The sequence below is a fragment of the Lagopus muta genome, chromosome 1 (assembly GCF_023343835.1).
Source record: "Lagopus muta isolate bLagMut1 chromosome 1, bLagMut1 primary, whole genome shotgun sequence".
Lineage (NCBI taxonomy): Eukaryota > Metazoa > Chordata > Aves > Galliformes > Phasianidae > Lagopus > Lagopus muta.
Window position 1 is genome coordinate 24,503,982 of NC_064433.1, and position 16,611 is coordinate 24,520,592.

The 16,611-nt window shown below is 39.7% G+C and overlaps 1 protein-coding gene across 5 annotated transcripts in view; it reads right to left on the reverse strand.

The window, feature by feature from the left end:
• MET (MET proto-oncogene, receptor tyrosine kinase) overlaps positions 1-16,611 on the reverse strand; it is an 89,312-nt gene that overhangs the window by 10,167 nt on the left and 62,534 nt on the right. For all 5 annotated transcript variants that reach the window (XR_007377370.1, XM_048946743.1, XM_048946727.1 and 2 more), the window contains exons 11-15: positions 12,119-12,337; positions 6,508-6,654; positions 4,342-4,498; positions 3,417-3,557; positions 954-1,184 (exon numbers count right to left, since the gene is read on the reverse strand). Coding sequence is in view for 4 of the 5 variants with exons in the window: in XM_048946743.1 (XP_048802700.1) it covers positions 954-1,184; positions 3,417-3,557; positions 4,342-4,498; positions 6,508-6,654; positions 12,119-12,337 (895 nt within the window). In the remaining variant the exon portion in view is untranslated. The remainder of the gene's footprint in view (positions 1-953; positions 1,185-3,416; positions 3,558-4,341; positions 4,499-6,507; positions 6,655-12,118; positions 12,338-16,611) is intronic.

Genomic DNA, 16,611 nt, shown 5'->3' on the forward strand with positions numbered 1-16,611 from the left:
GATGAAGTGTAATACATGGAAGGGAAACACACTGACTGTATGTTTGATTTGTGGCTATTTTCCTGCAGAGAGGACATTAGGAATATCACTTACAGTTCTGTAATCAGGATTCTGGTACTCAAAAACAGATCTCTTGAGCATGATCTGTAGAAGTACTGAAAATCCAGTTTCCACTTGGTTTATTCGTAGGTACTCAACGGCATAGATTTTAATAAATGTCATTAACAGAAATACTGACCTGGGCTATGAATGTGAGAGAGAACTCATTCATAAGAAGATGTAGAGAAATAAGGATTACGGGAGAAAAAACAGAAAAAATGGGAGACTTACTCAACTTGCTGTTGGGTTGAGCAAGGAATGGAGAGGAAGAGAGAGACTTCAGTAAAAGGAAACAGTGAACTCTTTAAAGCTGGGGGAAACTTGTGGAGAACATGTACGTGTACACATCCATGTACTGAAGGCACTTAGTGACTGAGGGCATTTCAGTGCCATGTAGCAACCCACACAGCTCTCATGATAGGAGTTTAAGACTCACTGATGCCTCCTCCTTGGCACCTCCTGCCAGTTAGGCACACACCTTCGGCTTGTACAGTATTCTGCTGTAGCTTCACTCCCTTTCTGCAGCCTCATAGATCAGACTGAGCTTTTTGGTGGCCTGGAAGAAGGCAAGAGTGAGGCAGCTGAGGGGTATCAGCAAGTCTCTTGGGTTCAAAGGAATCTCATTAAATGTCAGGCTACTTCCCCTCTCTGTGGTCTTCTCCAACTCTAGCACACAACCCTTCATATGACTTCAAAATGAGAACCCCCTTGGCTGTCCTCTTGATTTGGTGTACGGGATGCTGTGCCGTAAGAGGAAAAAAGCTTGAAAAACTCCCATGTAGATACCTGATTCACAGTGGTTTATGATGACTGGATGTGCAAAAAACCCAACAGTTTGCAGTCACAGTACCCACCTCTTCCTATTACTTCGCTGAAATGTACAATCAGGCTATCAGCACCAATAACAACGTGCTGGACTTCTTTGACCAGGTCAGGATTTAAGGCACTGATATCGATGTGGACGTTAGTTTGAAGAAGAGGACTGGCTAAATCTGAGTCCCCACTGGACAGAATTGGAGAGAGGTCAGAGTGAGGATATTGGACAGGTCTGCATGATCCATTCTGAGACATGCTTGGGAACTGATCTGCAAGATGAACATAAAATATTATAGTATTTTCAGGCTTTTCCCTAGAAAATGAAAGGTTTTCTTTCACTGATAAGCAAGGGTTTGACTTTACCATATGAAAGCAGCTTGCTTTTGCAAAAGATTTTCTCACAAAGGAAAATGAAAATAAGCACTGCTAATCTGCCAGACTCCAGGGAAACCATGTCACTAGAAACTTACGCTTGTCTCAGCTCTACTTTTATGAAAGCAAATGGACAAGATTTCCACTTTTAGAAAGGAACAGAACAAGATCTTGTCACTTCTTGCCAAGGGCAGTTTCTAGTAACTGTGAGTAATAGAAGTAAAATGGGAAAAATGATAGAGATGGGGGAGAAGGAAGTAGTGAACAATTAAAAACACAAAACCTACTGTCATGTTTTAATTTGGTAGGTAACTCTACTTTTCATGCAGGTTTCCAAACTGCTGGTGACTAGCTATATTTATCCGTTGGTAAATATTCAACCAGGGAAATGCCGAGAGGTGATTCATATCCTGTAGCTCCTGAAGATAATACAGTTGGTGCTACTCATGAAAATAACATGAGCCAGCTGATTCAAAATAGCAGAAATTAAAATGTTTCTGTCAAGCAAGAAGTATTTATTTGAGAAAATTATTTTTGTCAACATTGTGTCCAAGTATGTTAAATTCCTTTTGTTTAAAGGATTTTTCCTGGCATTCTATGTAATGGAATCAAGGAAATAAGTTTAATTTACACTAATTTCAGTTTGGAATGATTCCAGTGGAATCTGTGAACAGAATTTAGCAGAAGGTCAAAAAGAAAAGAGGGGAATAAATTTAACAACAGAAATTATTAGCTATTTTATTGCACAGACATGGTTTATATATTTAAGTGTAAGACCTGGGAGGTTTTCACATAGCATTGTTGTCACACAAGGTAATGAGAAAAACTCACCACTGCTCTGTCTAGAAGCAAAACCAAAACCTCTTCCATTTACAAGCTCCAGTTATGTCACCAAAAGCAAGTATCTATTTAATAGCCATGGTAAAATTAGCTATGGTCGTGAACTAATTTTTATAGCTCCTGCATGTAAGTGTGCTTGTCTTAAAATATTCCTGTCATTTTATTCTTTTATGGTAAATTAAGTGAATGCCCTTATGGCAACATTTGGTGAACAAACCTCATTCTCTGTGGTGCTTTGCCAGTGCACAGTGGCCCTGGGATCACTGCAGATTTATGTTCTATTAAGGATCTTTGCACAGTCTTGTCTCCTGTATCACCTTCCCTTCTAACACTGGCACAGACTTTCCTTCAGGAATCTTTCAGTCAAGAAGCTTCCTGTGCCAGCTGTCAGCAGCAAATATAAAATCAGAAAGGAAGCTGGAAACTGGCCCAACTACTAAGAAAAATCTATGATATCTCAAATATCTTAATACAGTAGATCCTAATAGTTAAATCTGTTTAATGGAAATTGGAGGACATGGACTCCACATTTCTTAAAGGACAAGTTCATTCTGAAGTGGTTTGGTAAGAGCAGTAGAGTTCTCTTCTGAAGAATGTCCACTCTAAAATGGTGTTACATAGTACAGAAACATATTTAGCACAGGATTAATCTTCCCTTATACTCCTAGACCTGCCGGGGAACACTGTTTTCTGAGGCTGGCATCCTAGCACACATGGATCTCCATTTGAACTGTGACAATCTGCACAGCCCTTTATCTTAAGTTTTAAACTGAATATTTCTAGGTGATAGAACTTGCCATTTATAGAAGAGCGATGAACAGACCAAAGAATGCCAGTTTACAAAAGTTTCATTTTCCATTTGAGATGACAGATCTGCTTTATAATGACTCTATAAAGTCATTGATACACGCTGAAATTAAAACCACTTGCCATCCTTAAAATCATGCTTTCAGACTGGATTTCATCATAGTCTGGCAAACATCATGATAATACAAAATCATTAGATCCAATAGCTCCTAATTAATTGTGGAAGATGCTTACAGTGAGCTTCTACTAATAGTAGTTTATTAAATTCCTGAAAATGAAGTAGACTAAAAGTAAAAATTCTTTTCACCTTAATTTTGGGAAGCACCTGAGAAGCTCAGTTCAAATAGTGAACCTGTGAACACGTGATAATCCCGTACAATGGAGACATGGTCAAACAGCCCAAATGGCTGCAATCTGAAGGCAGAGGAACAGCAAGATGCATAAACTGGTATCATCAGTACAGATTCATAGTACAGACATACCTTCTAGGAATGTTGACCTGTAATCTACAGATTCACTGGAGACCATTTCTGTCGTTGGACTGACACTCCTTGCACTCACCAGCCTGTCCAGGTGAGGAGTGTGCACTCTGCCATCATAGCGCACCAGGTCACTTCCCAGATCTGAAAGGGAATGAAAAAGAAATATTGTAACACCCTCATGTTTACTGAATGATAACATTAATGTAGTAATTTGTTTAATTTTAGATGTTCCTCTCAGCTAGGAAAAAGGTCAGTTGTGTCTGAGGCAAATATAGGCAGGGCCTGAACTTCAGCTATTGGACTGGGACAAGAATTGATGTAATGCGTTAGTGTCTCATTCTTGGCCATACTGAAAGATCCAAGGGAGGTCTGAAGCCTCTGGGACAGCTTCATGACTGCACTGTGACAACACATCAGGACAAGATCTGGTTCTATAGCAGCTCCCTCCTCCTTCCCACTTGCATATTGCAGCAGTTTCCACTGGAAGGAAAGTCAGACACAGGGGCCAGAAAGGAGGCAAACTTTCACCTAGGTCCTGATTTGAGTGAACAGGACACTGCAGTGCTCTGTCTTGCACAGCCTTGGCTCAGTGTGGGGACTTACAAGTACACTGGAAGCTGAAGAACATGTGGTTCTGGGTGCACCATCTACTTGCCCCTCTTGTAGGGGTGACTGGGAAAAAGAAGTTACTGTGTTTCCCTAATAACTCAGAATTTCCCCCTTCAGGCACAGTGCGGCCCTTCACCCAGCTCAGGCAACAGCCAAGGGTTGAAATGCATCTAAACACTGAACTAGATTGTGAAACTTCAGCTCACAGGTTACGGAGGGGCACTGCACAGCACTTAATCAGAGCATAAATTAATGGTTTTTTTTTAAATCTAAGGTATAACAACTGAATGATTGATTGGAGTTTACTATGATAGACCTTTAATCTGTTTCTTCTTCCTTCTCCAGAGAAAAAATACCAAAAAGATAAAAATTAAAACAGATGTTGAAACAACTCCAGCAATCAGTCCTGTGAAATTCTGATCTTGCCGGATCAGCACTTTCCCAATAACTGTTGACAAAACTTCTTGCTTCCACTGGAAAAAAAAAAAACAACAAACAAATAAAAAAAAAGTAGTGTGACGATTTCAAAAGACAAGTAAGAAACAGATTATTAGTACTGAATATAAACTGATATATCCCATATGAAATACATCTCAATTTTACGATGCTCTACTGAGATAAGACGCTGGCAGTGCAGAAGTGATTTTATTGGTGTCTGTGAAAACAGATCTTTGTGTTTGTGATGCCTTACTTGCTTTCAGGAGCTCTGGTGGGAACACAGCTAAGTGTGTGCCACCCCACACACACAGCACTCTCTCACACACACACTGCACAACAGGGTTATGTTGTTATCAGATTAAAAATACCAAATTCATACATTCACTCGAATGGATAGGCCTATGGATACATGAGCTGAGATGTATGCTTACGAAAAAAAAAGCCCAAATGTCTTTGATATGCGTCCTTTTGGCATAGCCAGTCTGTAACATCAAACTGTCTTTCTGTTGACAGCATGCCTGCATTTGAGTTCCCAAGGTCACGTGAGGCTGTCCCTTGCCAGCTTCTAGCTCGTCGACAGTTTAAAGAAACAAAACAAAACAAAACAACAACCCCCCAAATCAACAACTGAGCAAAACACCAAGCAGCTAACGGGGAAAAACTGTTTCAGATCACACGGCACTAGCTCAGTCAGTTGGAATGCATTTGGCCATCTTTTCTCCTCCTCTTGTGGAATTCATTCCTCTGGGTACTGTAATGATGGATTTGCCCGTCAAAAGAGCAAATTTTCTTGTTCGCTGGGCAGACTTCAATTTCTGAGGCTCCTTGCCAGTAAACAAGCAGAAACCTTATTTAACCCCTTTGTGTTGTGCCCTTTTCTACATATGGAATGCGTGTCGCACATATGTGCTGCTTAGAGGTTATGGCCTACTGTCACGTAGTAGAACAGATTGAATGAGATTGAGTATGTAAAATACAAATAGGTACAGAATGTAAAATACGAGCAAATACTGTATGAAAGTAGGCACTTACAAATCTGAGAAACAGATGTGCCAGAAGGGAGCTGCACCTCATTCTACAGTTTGTCTGATATGCCCAAGATTTTGATTTCTTACTTTTCAAAGCAAATGTGCATTAAAATAAATTAACATTTAGTGCATTAAAATGAATAATTACTATTTACTAAGATTGTAGTAACACATAAAAACATCTTTCAGAGGACAGAGTCTCATTGAGGTGAGTGCCATTAAAGCACAGAACAAAATGATGGTCCCTGTTCCAAAGAGTTTACACAGACTATGATCCTGGTCAAACTTAGATGACTGCTAATGTTAGTGTTTCCATTGTTTTCAGTGAATTGGAGTCCATGCTCAACAAATTTAATTTGTTAAAATGAAATTCCCCCTCCCTGTGATTTTACATATTTATATTTTTAAAAATACAGACATGTTGAAAGATTTGTGTTCTATTCTATGAATCAGTGGATCTACAATTTAAATCTGCGGTAGAATTGTGAATGACTCGAGAACAAAGATGAAACTCAAACATTTGGTCTCAGTGTCTGCATCTCGCAAAACTAATGAGACTATGTATGCATAAAAGAGGAAAAACTATTTCAGAAATCCAATCCTATTGTCTGTATCACAGTTTTTTGTGATACAGACAGTTTTTTGTTTTTTTTTTGACTTATGAGCTCCTAAGAAAACCCACTCCATTACAATTTCTTGTTCTTTACCACACGGCATCACTTGTCTTTGGATTAAGAACTAGCATTTTATTTCTGTGGTCCTTAGTTTAGGCTCTACTTTGTGCCCGAGGCTCCAAAAATCTCTATACAAACTGGTAATGGCAATTATAACGATAATATTTCTTTTAAAATAGTTGACATTATTTGAATTTCCATCCCAAACAAACAGAGACTGAGATGGAGATATCTCTGAAAACAGAGGATCGGGCTTATATCTGAAGTTTGTAAATTCAACAGTGTCACTGGGATTGATAATTAGGTGATATTAATATCACACGTGCATTGTAGCTGCCTCACCTCTATATTTAGCTCACTGTTGGATTTCAGGAGATCGCTCGGAACTGTGCACAAAATTGTTTCTGACTGCAAGAGAAGGTTTTCACAGCTTTTATTTCCAACTTTTAGCACCTCTCCTTTAACAGCTTCTGAATCAATATAATTTCCCTTGGGAAAAAAAAAGAAGAAAAAATCAATTTAATATTACATAACATCCTCATAAAAATTAGGGAGAAGGGCTTTTATTACCTTACAAAATGTTTTTAATGAAAAAAAACCAACCAACAATTGTAAAATAGACTAATACACGTTTACATTGACCAGTCAATATGTGCATATCAGATTTATTCATGTAAATGGGAGTTTGACAGACAGGCCAGCGAAGGGGGGATAATAATGTTTAAGGATAAAATCTCCTGTCACTACTACTCACACAGCCCATAAGGACTTCTTAAAATCCAAATGTCTGAGGAATAATTTCTGCTGGTCCTGTTTAGATTTTTGCATAATTTTCACAAGAAAGAAAGCATTATGTGATCCTGTTGTTTGTACAAAATGAACATTATATTATCCACAAACTAAAGGCATCTCAAATATTTTGTTTTGCAAGTGATTATGGCTGAGGGAGTGAAGCCCTCAAAAAGGAGTGACTGAATTTTAATAATAAAAAATGCACAAATCTGTTAAAATGACATTCCTCAGACCAAAGAAGAACAAACTCTGTTAAAGATGACAGCATGAAAAGTGCACTCCCTACACAGAAAAGCTGCCTTCACATCTCAGACCTGGATGAAATATTATTCCTTCTGGTATTGTGATAGTGGTGTCCGAAGACCAAGGTCAGGATCTTTTGTGCTTAGGACTACATTGGTATTTAGGAAGCTACAGTGCTGCCCTGACCCATTTACAGTCCAGCTTAAGATAAGATGAAAGAACCGGCATATTATGAGGGAGTAAAAGGGGAGAAGGGTAGACGGGGAGTAACAGTACTGCAGTCTATTGATGTGGGCTGGGCTGGGAGTTTTTTCACGAGACAGGAGGAAAGAGTCATGCCTGACACTGCTGTGAGGCCTCGTCTACTGAAAAGAAAATAAGAATCCCACTCCGAAGAGCAAAATAAATGTTACCTTGGAAAATGCTTTTTTTAGGTCTGTTGCAGAAAGAGGCTGACCCCTGGGGAAATTGTAATAAAAATAAAGGATAGCCACTTTAATGACCTATTTTGACTGGCAAAGCCATACCCCAGGTGAGTGCTTTTTTAATTGCTGGCAAAAAAAGTCCATTTTGCTATTTTTTTTTTCTATCTACTTGGAGCCATTCTGTTTGGTGTTGAATATTCAGTGGGCCAGGCACTGACTGGTGCTTTAGTGCTCATTAGTCTGGAAACTTACTGCAGATTGTGAACCATTCAAGTTCAAATCTATCCTTTAAATTATTACCTTAAAAGACCTGAACTTGGGTCTTCTGTGTTCAGGACAAATGTATTGTCATGGAGAATGTGGATGAGTGGCCTCTGTTTTCCTTCTGCACCAGACCTTAGGAAATTTCCTCCACCCAAACTGATGCTTAGCCAAAGGAAATAATCATACTGATATTTCCCAGTGCGGTCCTTAGTCAGTTACAGTGAAGACAGGTGTGGCAGAGAACATCCAAGATCTCAAATGTGATGTGAAACATGACATTTGTACTGCTTATTTCCCTGGTGAAAAATTTATAAATACGTGCTGGTCATGTAGGCCTCTTATGGAAGCATGCAGAGACCTGGCACTGGCTTGGCGCATCAGCACAACTCCTGACCAGGCCAGGCCTCTGCAGGTTGTGTGCAGCTCAGGCTATGGCCAGATGATGCAAAACAAAAGAACTGACACAGGAGTAAAGCAAGGCCCCTTCTTCACCACTGTCTGTCCTGCTTGCACCACTGCTCCAGGCTTGGGCAGAGGCAAGCTGTGCAATTGCTGCTGCAGCCCTCAGATCTGACCTGGCACACAGTCCCAAAACCTTGGTCTGCTGCAGTACTTCAGAAGTCATTCCTGCACCAAGAGGCTGTTGAAGAACATTCTCAAGAGCACCAAAGCGATGTCCCCGGCAGAATTAGGGCACCTTTCTCCTTGGCAAATGTGGGGCGCTGAATGATACTGATATAGGGGTTACCCTGTCTTTGCAGTGTGTTACTGCTTGCAGTATCTACAGACAGGCGGCTTTCTTGACATGACTTTGGTCAGAAGTTCCCAATTGCACAAAGTGAACTGAGTGCAGGAGTCAGTGCTCTGAAAAGCTATCAGGTCCTTCCTGGTCCAGATCAGCAGCTCTTACGGGAGGCCATGAGCAGAGTCTTTAGCTGATTCTGTTCTTCACTCTTCCCTGACAGCAAGTTTTTCCTACTCTGTGAGCTTCCTATTTTGGCAGGAGATGGGAGCTCTTCTAAAGTAACGTCTCTGTGGTGTTGAAGCAGTGAAGTGCTTCAAGCCGCTCTGCTGTGACCGCTCTGACCGGGGCATGGCGGGCACTGAGAGACTTCAAAGAGTCACATACTTGGCAGAAGAAGACAGTGATGATGTGGGTCCTTAAGAGATGTGGTAGTGTGGAAGACAAAAGGGCTGGCACTGAACACAAGGAAGGCTGGCATTTATGGTGCATAGTGCCCTGACTGTATTTTAGACACTAGACATAATGTTTTCTTGCACATAACATTTTCTTAAAAAAATGTTTTTTGGTCATCAGGGAAAACCAAATAGTACCTTTTAATCAGGACCCACAATCATTTGATGGAAGTTAATATGTCACAGTAGATTAGTCTGATTGAAAAACTTGTGATAAAAGATCCCTCCTTCTCTCTGAAACTAATTAAGAAATAGATAAAAGAACTTTGGTTTGGTAGAACAGCCTGTTCACTGAAGCAAGCTGCCATTTAATTTCATGCTGAGCTTGCTTAATTACCGCACAAAATATGACCATGAGGCATGTAAACTTGTATGTGTGTATTTTTGTATGTGGGTATGGGATGAGGGAAAAATGCTGGCAATATGGCTTGTAATGATCTTTTGGCTCCTTAATATAACTTCTGAAAGCTGCCTCACTGTTTTGATAGAAGCATCCCACTATAACTAATTCTATTTAGAGGATGCTAAATTGGGGCTTGTTCGTGCTTTGTTGCGGAGACCAACTTTCACCAATGTCATTCTTCAGTTGGTTGCCAAGAAATAATCAGGGCATTAGGTTTAGGTAGACATTTGCCTTGTGTGCCTTGACTAAGGGTGACATCAGTACTACAAAATTGTTAGTTTGGGCAGTTGTCAGTGGAACAGTTCTCAGCCAGCCTCCCTCATCTCAGTGGATTCTTCCTGTCAATAAATAGCACCAGGGAGTTTTCCTTAAGGGAAAGTAAAAGATCCAAGAGCAAAAGAAGAGAGTTAAAAAAAAAAACAACAACAAAACACCTGATTTTTAACCTAAGTTCCTGGAATGATTATGAAATAAGTTAACCGGGAAGCTTTTCCAGGTAGATGAAGGACAGGAAGGCAGTTGGGAATAGCCAGAACAGACTTCCCAGGAGCAGATTTTGCATAAGTGGCCTGATTGCCCCCTGTGAGTAAATAACTGGTTCTGCAGATGAAATGAGAGCATTTGAAAATGTTTACCTTGCTTTCGGCAAGGTTTGCAACACAATCTCTCCTTGTATTGAAAACAAATTCACTTGATACAGGCTGGATGAGTGGAGTATAGACTGGGTAAAGAAAATGAATGTACCATCAACTTAAAGATTGCAAATCTAACAAGTGGTGTTTTTCAGTGGCTGATGCTGAGACCAATAGCATTTAAAATATTCATCAACAACCTGGACAAAAGAACAGCTCATCACATACTTTAGTAGCAGCATATACTTGAGATGGAAGGAAGTGATTGTTATCCTTGCTCTGCACTTGCAAGGCCACACCTGAATAATTGTATTGAATGTTGGGCCACACAGTAGAAGAGAAATAATGACAAACTGAGGAAAGTACAGAGGGCTGCTGATATAGAAAAGGGGCTGAATTCAGCACAGGATGCACAAAGTGAGGTTAGGGGAACTGGATTATTTTTTTTTCTAAACTGTAAAATCTCCATCCTTGAAGAATTTTGAACCTCATCTGGACAAAGCCATAAGCAACCTGACCTAATTTTAAACTTAGCACTGCTTTTTGATCAAGGGAGTTAGACTAGGAAGACCTCCAGAGGTTCCTTCCAATCTAATTTATTCAATGTTTCTTCTTAAATTAGTCTTCTTTCTTCCCAATTGGTTGATATGTGTGACCTGGAAACAACTGGAACTTGCTGCTGTCACTGCACAGAGGCACTGAGCCATACAGAAGCTATGTATTCCCAGCTCTCTGCTAATCTGCACACCAGCACTCTTTTTAGTATGTCTCTATGAAAAGGCAGTTACTCTGCAGTGAGGAAGGAGTGATTGGTTGACCAGGATTTCCAAGTAGAAAAAACAAAATAACAAAAAACTCTAGATTGATTATTCTTTGGAATCTGCCCACCACACTTTGGTGTCACGTCACATCAGAGAGTTTGACTGGGACCCTGCGTGACAGTCCCTGAAGTAAGCCCTTCTGCTTTTCTGCAGTTAGAAGTTGGCTCATTGGACCATCTTGAAGTCAAAAACCTCAGGGCTCCTAGATTTCATGGCTGTACAGGGAAAAAGAGTTTTGGCTCAAAGAGCGATGGAGCAGGGACACCACTGAGGGAGATTCTTTTCTCTACAAGTTTCATTGTGCCATATAAATTATAAATATTCTATGGAAATGAAATGTACACAATAAATTTTCATACTCATTCACTGTAAGTTAGAATTCCCTGTATTTTTATCCTGTTTCTTTTTGACACTCTAAATCAGAAAAGTACTAAATTTCAGGAAATCAGATTACCAAATTAATTTAACATTCTCTGCAGTACTCTTGTACAAAGAAGACTGTGCCTCTGAGGGCCCCAAATTCCTGAGATGGTCCTGAGTGCCCACTAGGTTATTTTCAGAGCTCTTTTAGCTAGCAGTCAGTATTAACTTTGCATTTTTCATGGATCCATAAATATTTAGGCTACATTGGTGGCCGATCTTCAGTGACTGTGCACAGACCAGAATTTCCCTCGGCTTCAGAAAGCCAAAACTGCTGGGACACTTCTTAAAGGTGACTCCACATCATCCATGAGGAAGAACACAAAACCGTATGACAGTAAGAGCTGGGACACACACAGACCACACACTTCAAGTTCTGGGCTGCTGGCCATGTCTAATCCTAGACTGGTGACACAGCCTGTAGCAGTCAGATTCTGTTACACTTGTCTCACTCACAGCTCAGAGCTTGGGGAAAGCCCCTCTCCCTCTGCACCTGATGTCAGCAACTGCCCCGGAACGCCTTTGGTTTCACCTCTTTATCTTTTAAGTTGTGACAATGTGAGGTTTGGGAGAAAGCACTACCAAAAACACTGCGCTCCATTCCTCTCTGCCTTTGTTTCCTTGGGACTTCCTCTAATTTATCAACAGGTCTGTTCCACAGTACAGCGCTGATGTGCACTTCACAACTTTCAGTGCAGGTATGAGTAGTTCCATTGAAAAATGAATAACTTAAAAACTTATTTCAGCATTTCTTACCTTAATTTCCAGAACGTTTGGGTTGCTCCTTGAGATGAACACTGGCTTTTCAAAATGTTTAAATACAGGATTATTTACATAATCAAAATCAAAGTACAGAGAGCTGACACCATCAAAAATAAAGAATACTTTGGTTACAAAGGGTGGTTGAAGATTGAAGGCTTTTAGGGAAGGAGTTGTACAGCAGATTATCTCTGAACTAGAACGGTGGTTACATGCCTATAGGAAAGAAAGGAAGAATTGGAGTAAGTACGTGCATAGGAAGTAACTGATAAACATAGCAGTTGTTTAACAATACACATATATTGAAAAAATAAACACCAGAAGTCTTGTTCTTCTTTAACCAAAGCAAAATCCTGATCAAGGCTACTCAGCGTTTGTTTAAGTGGGGAGAAGGGTGTAAAAACTCAGTGGTGTTTGCACTCTCGTTGAGGAAATGTTCAAGTAAACAAGCTTCCTGGCCTGATTGTTCACAGCACTTTTAAAGTAAATATTTTGAAGATAATTAGTGGAAAATTATTTCCAATGCCAAAGACCATCAGCAGGCTACCCTTTCACTGGGCTGTATGGGGACACAAAGCGGCCATAACTCCAATATCCAGCCTGTGTCAGAGCAAACACAACATGGATTTCTCTGCCTTTTATACTACCAAAGCAATAGCAAGAGATCAGAAGAGAAATTAAAAATAAGGCAAATGCATCTGACAAAAACAGTAGAAATAAAAGTACGCTATGTTTATTCACGGTGTAGCTGGGAATTGGCCTATGAAACTTCAGCAAAATGTATCTTCTTTCTACAACAGCAGGTGTAGGACCCCAGAATCGTGGCATTTGGTGCTTAGGTATAACACAAGTAAGTTCCTCTGGGATGTGCTGACAGAAGGTTCTGCTTCGTGCTGTACATCCCTGGATGAGTGGGGATGAAGGTTTGCCTCTCAGTGCAGTGTGAAAGCTGCCTGACGTCACATGTGAAGCACCACTTTCCCTTCACTTGCACTTATTCCCACTAATGGTGTGCTCTGGACCAAGCAATGCTTCTCAGAGGAAAGATGAAACTCTTGCTTCAGAAGACCTCCTAGGGAATATACTGTGCTTTGGAGCTGTGAATCAGAGTAAGATGTGTGGCCAGGGTGCTTCCAACCATCCAGCAGCACCTTGACACAGGTTTCTTGAGACAGACAAGATGTGAATTCTTGCAGGTGAGTTTCATCCAGCCTGCATCCAGACACCCAGAATGCAGTTAGTTCTCTGAATTCCCTTGATAGTCAGAAGAGGAGGCGTTCATCTGATCTGTTTTAGACTTTAATAGATATAACTTTACAATAATAATATAATAGTAATAGATATGACTAGATACAATAACTTTAAATAGATGAGCAGCACTCTCTAAGGATCAACTTCTCTCTCTTCAGGGTGTTCTAGATAACTAATTGGATTATATTGTCAACAGCGCATCTACAAGCATCGATGGGAAGTGTGGTGGGTGCTGGGCAGCATCACACACATTGCAAAGAGGCTCTTTTATGATTGTGCTGTGTTCTCCCTTCGCTGTGCCTCCCCTTCATGCCTCCTGCAGTGGATACGGTTGAAGGACTTCTGGCACAGTTGCTTCAGCTCCACAGAACTTTTGTGTAAGCCTTGTATAAGTAGTTCCCTGCTCTGAAAGCAGACGTTACGTTGCTCTTTGCTTTAAATAGAGTGGCTGACATGTGGCCCCGTAAAAATGGGACTTATATACTAGTCATCATAAACCTTACATTTGATCTACATGATATTTTCCTGTAAAACCAACAGTGCTGTTGAATACCTTTGTGCATCGAGGAAGGGCCAATATATACATATATTTTCTGTTTTGTCTTGCAAATCAAATTGGTTCTCATTATAAAATGCTGTCTGAAGAAGCTGTGAAATTGGTTTACATTTTTCTCTAATATGCTAAATTAATGCAATGTAATTTTGCTTTGTTTCCAATCAGTGACATAACATTTCAAGCTATATCAATTATGTACTCATATTAACTTGAAAAGTAAGATTAAATTAGATAACTGCAAATCAGTGCTTTTTTTTTTTTTATCACCATAGCAATTCTCTTTCTTTGCATAATATTATGAAATCTTAAGTCTGCCCAGAAAAACACGTTTAAGGTTCTGAAACTGAGCATTAGACATTTGGAGCTCTATCACAAGACCTATGTATCTGTGAGCTGTGAGTTTTACGCTCAGTTAAATAACTCAGAGTAGCTCTCATTAAAGCCAGGGGAACTTGCACCCATGCAACTAACAGCTCATACGGATTCCTAATTCAGGAATAGTTGTCCCATAACAAAAAGGCGATCTGCAGGACACGAGTCAAGGCAGAATTTCCCTTCATTTTCTTACGGGATCAGAGAATTTTTGTTCTTTCTCTTTTGAATGCCTTGCTGCAGACCATTTATCACAGCTCATGCTTTATTATGTCACATGGATGTAGAAATTCATTTGAATCAGGATTGTATTAATCGGATGCATCGTTAATATAATGCATGACTGAGTCAGATTTTCCATGATATATGAATATTCGTAAAGTTATGTATCATATTGTGTCAATTCTAGAAAGAGATTACTGAAATATATATACAATTATAAAACCAATTATGTCCTAGGTAATCATTATATTTATTTGATTAATGTAAATTCATTAGACTTTTTATCTACTGTAGACCAGTGATGTCTGTTAAATGAATAGCAGTGGTATTCATAACTTTGTTTGTGGCTATCTATTAGAATCAGATACTTTACTTTATCAGGCTGGTCTCTGAAGAGGATGCTTTCAGAGAATGATAAAAATCTAATAATACTCTTTGGAGGGGATGCAATGTGACTGATTGGTAAGGTCAAGAAAAATCTTATTTGCAATGCCCTTATTGGTACATGATTTGACATGACATTTTTACCTTGAAATTGGTTTTAGCAATTGAAGAATATGATGGTTTAGTTTTCAAGAAATATTGGATTGAGGATCTATAAGAAAAAAACAAATTCAATCTATTGCCTACTCAATTAAGATACTGCCTATCACCCAGCACCTTTAACTTTTATTTAATTAGGCTTTAGAGTACATTCACTTTAAAAGCCAAACCTGTGTTCTTCCTATGACTATAATCTACATCTGAAGACAGTAAGGAAGAAAAGATGTAAAAATTATGAAGCATTTCACAAGCATAAATAAATACTATGCCCAAAGGGAATAATAATCCATTGCACAATGCATATGACTCATCACTTAAAGGTATGTATTCTTGCTTCATTCGTAAAATATGACCCTTGAGGCAATTAATTCAAACCTGACCTACAGAATCTGAACTTCAGTGCCCAATTCAATTTTTTTTCATCTGACACAACTACGGGAAAAGCATGAGGGAGAACCTTGGAGCTTCAAAGGTCTCTTAGCAGTCGACCCAGATAAGAGAGGGGCAGTCGGATGTGTATTACAGGATCTGTAGCAGTCAGAAGGGAGAAAAACACCAATTTGTCCTTTCATAAGAAGTCTAAACTTTTGGAGTTCCAGTGAGAAATGAAAGATGAATGAGGTTAAAGACAGACCAAGAGGCTCTCCACCTGTCTCTGCCAAGAATGATTTCTTAGAAAAGAGAAATGAGAATTCAGGTCGAACTTGAGGAAAGCCCATTCAGAAGGCTTTTATGTGTAGGTGAGAAACGCAGCAGTGACACTCAAGCAGAGTATCTTGAAGATTTTCAGGCAGCTCATGAGCTTTTGCTGTCATTTCAGTTGGTTCTAATGGTTGGGCAACATTTTAATTCCAGTTGTCTCTTAGATGTAAACACTGGAGATGATATTTTCAGTTCATCAAATTACTGGGCCAGAAAGTGGAGTAAACCCTCTTGCTCCTGCATCTGAGAGCCAGCTCTTCACACAATATGACTGATACTGACTGGGAGTCCTTGGGCTCAGGATGATTAATGTATGTGATAACAATACCAGGGACCCGATGAGTTTGCAGCATGGGATCTTTTCTGATATCCACCACTGAATTCCTTTCTCTGTGAGAAATGTATATGAGATGCAGATGCAGCACGGAAAGAAAGGCCATGTTTCCCCTTCGTGAGGGAAGATCTTTGCTGAGCTTCTGTGGCAGCATTGTTCCACAGAGTGAACATAGCTAGAAGATCTGACCCCAAGTGGTTCTGGATATAAAATCAGGAATAACTTCAGTAATCCCACACTCATCATCCACAGTTCTCAGAGAATTTCTTCTATTATTATTAAATAAATCTATGAAAGACTTTAGTGGGTGAATTCTAGCTAGTTTGTCGGGTATTATGAATAAAGATTTTAAAATGTAATTTAATTCTTCTTCCAAAGGATCCCCAGATGACAACTCACTATTGAGAACTTACTATTACAGCCTTTCAAAGAGAAAATATTGGCTTCAAGACCTTCAAGTGCAGGAGAATCATCTAGCAGGACTTACAGAAGTCACAAGGTACTTATTTT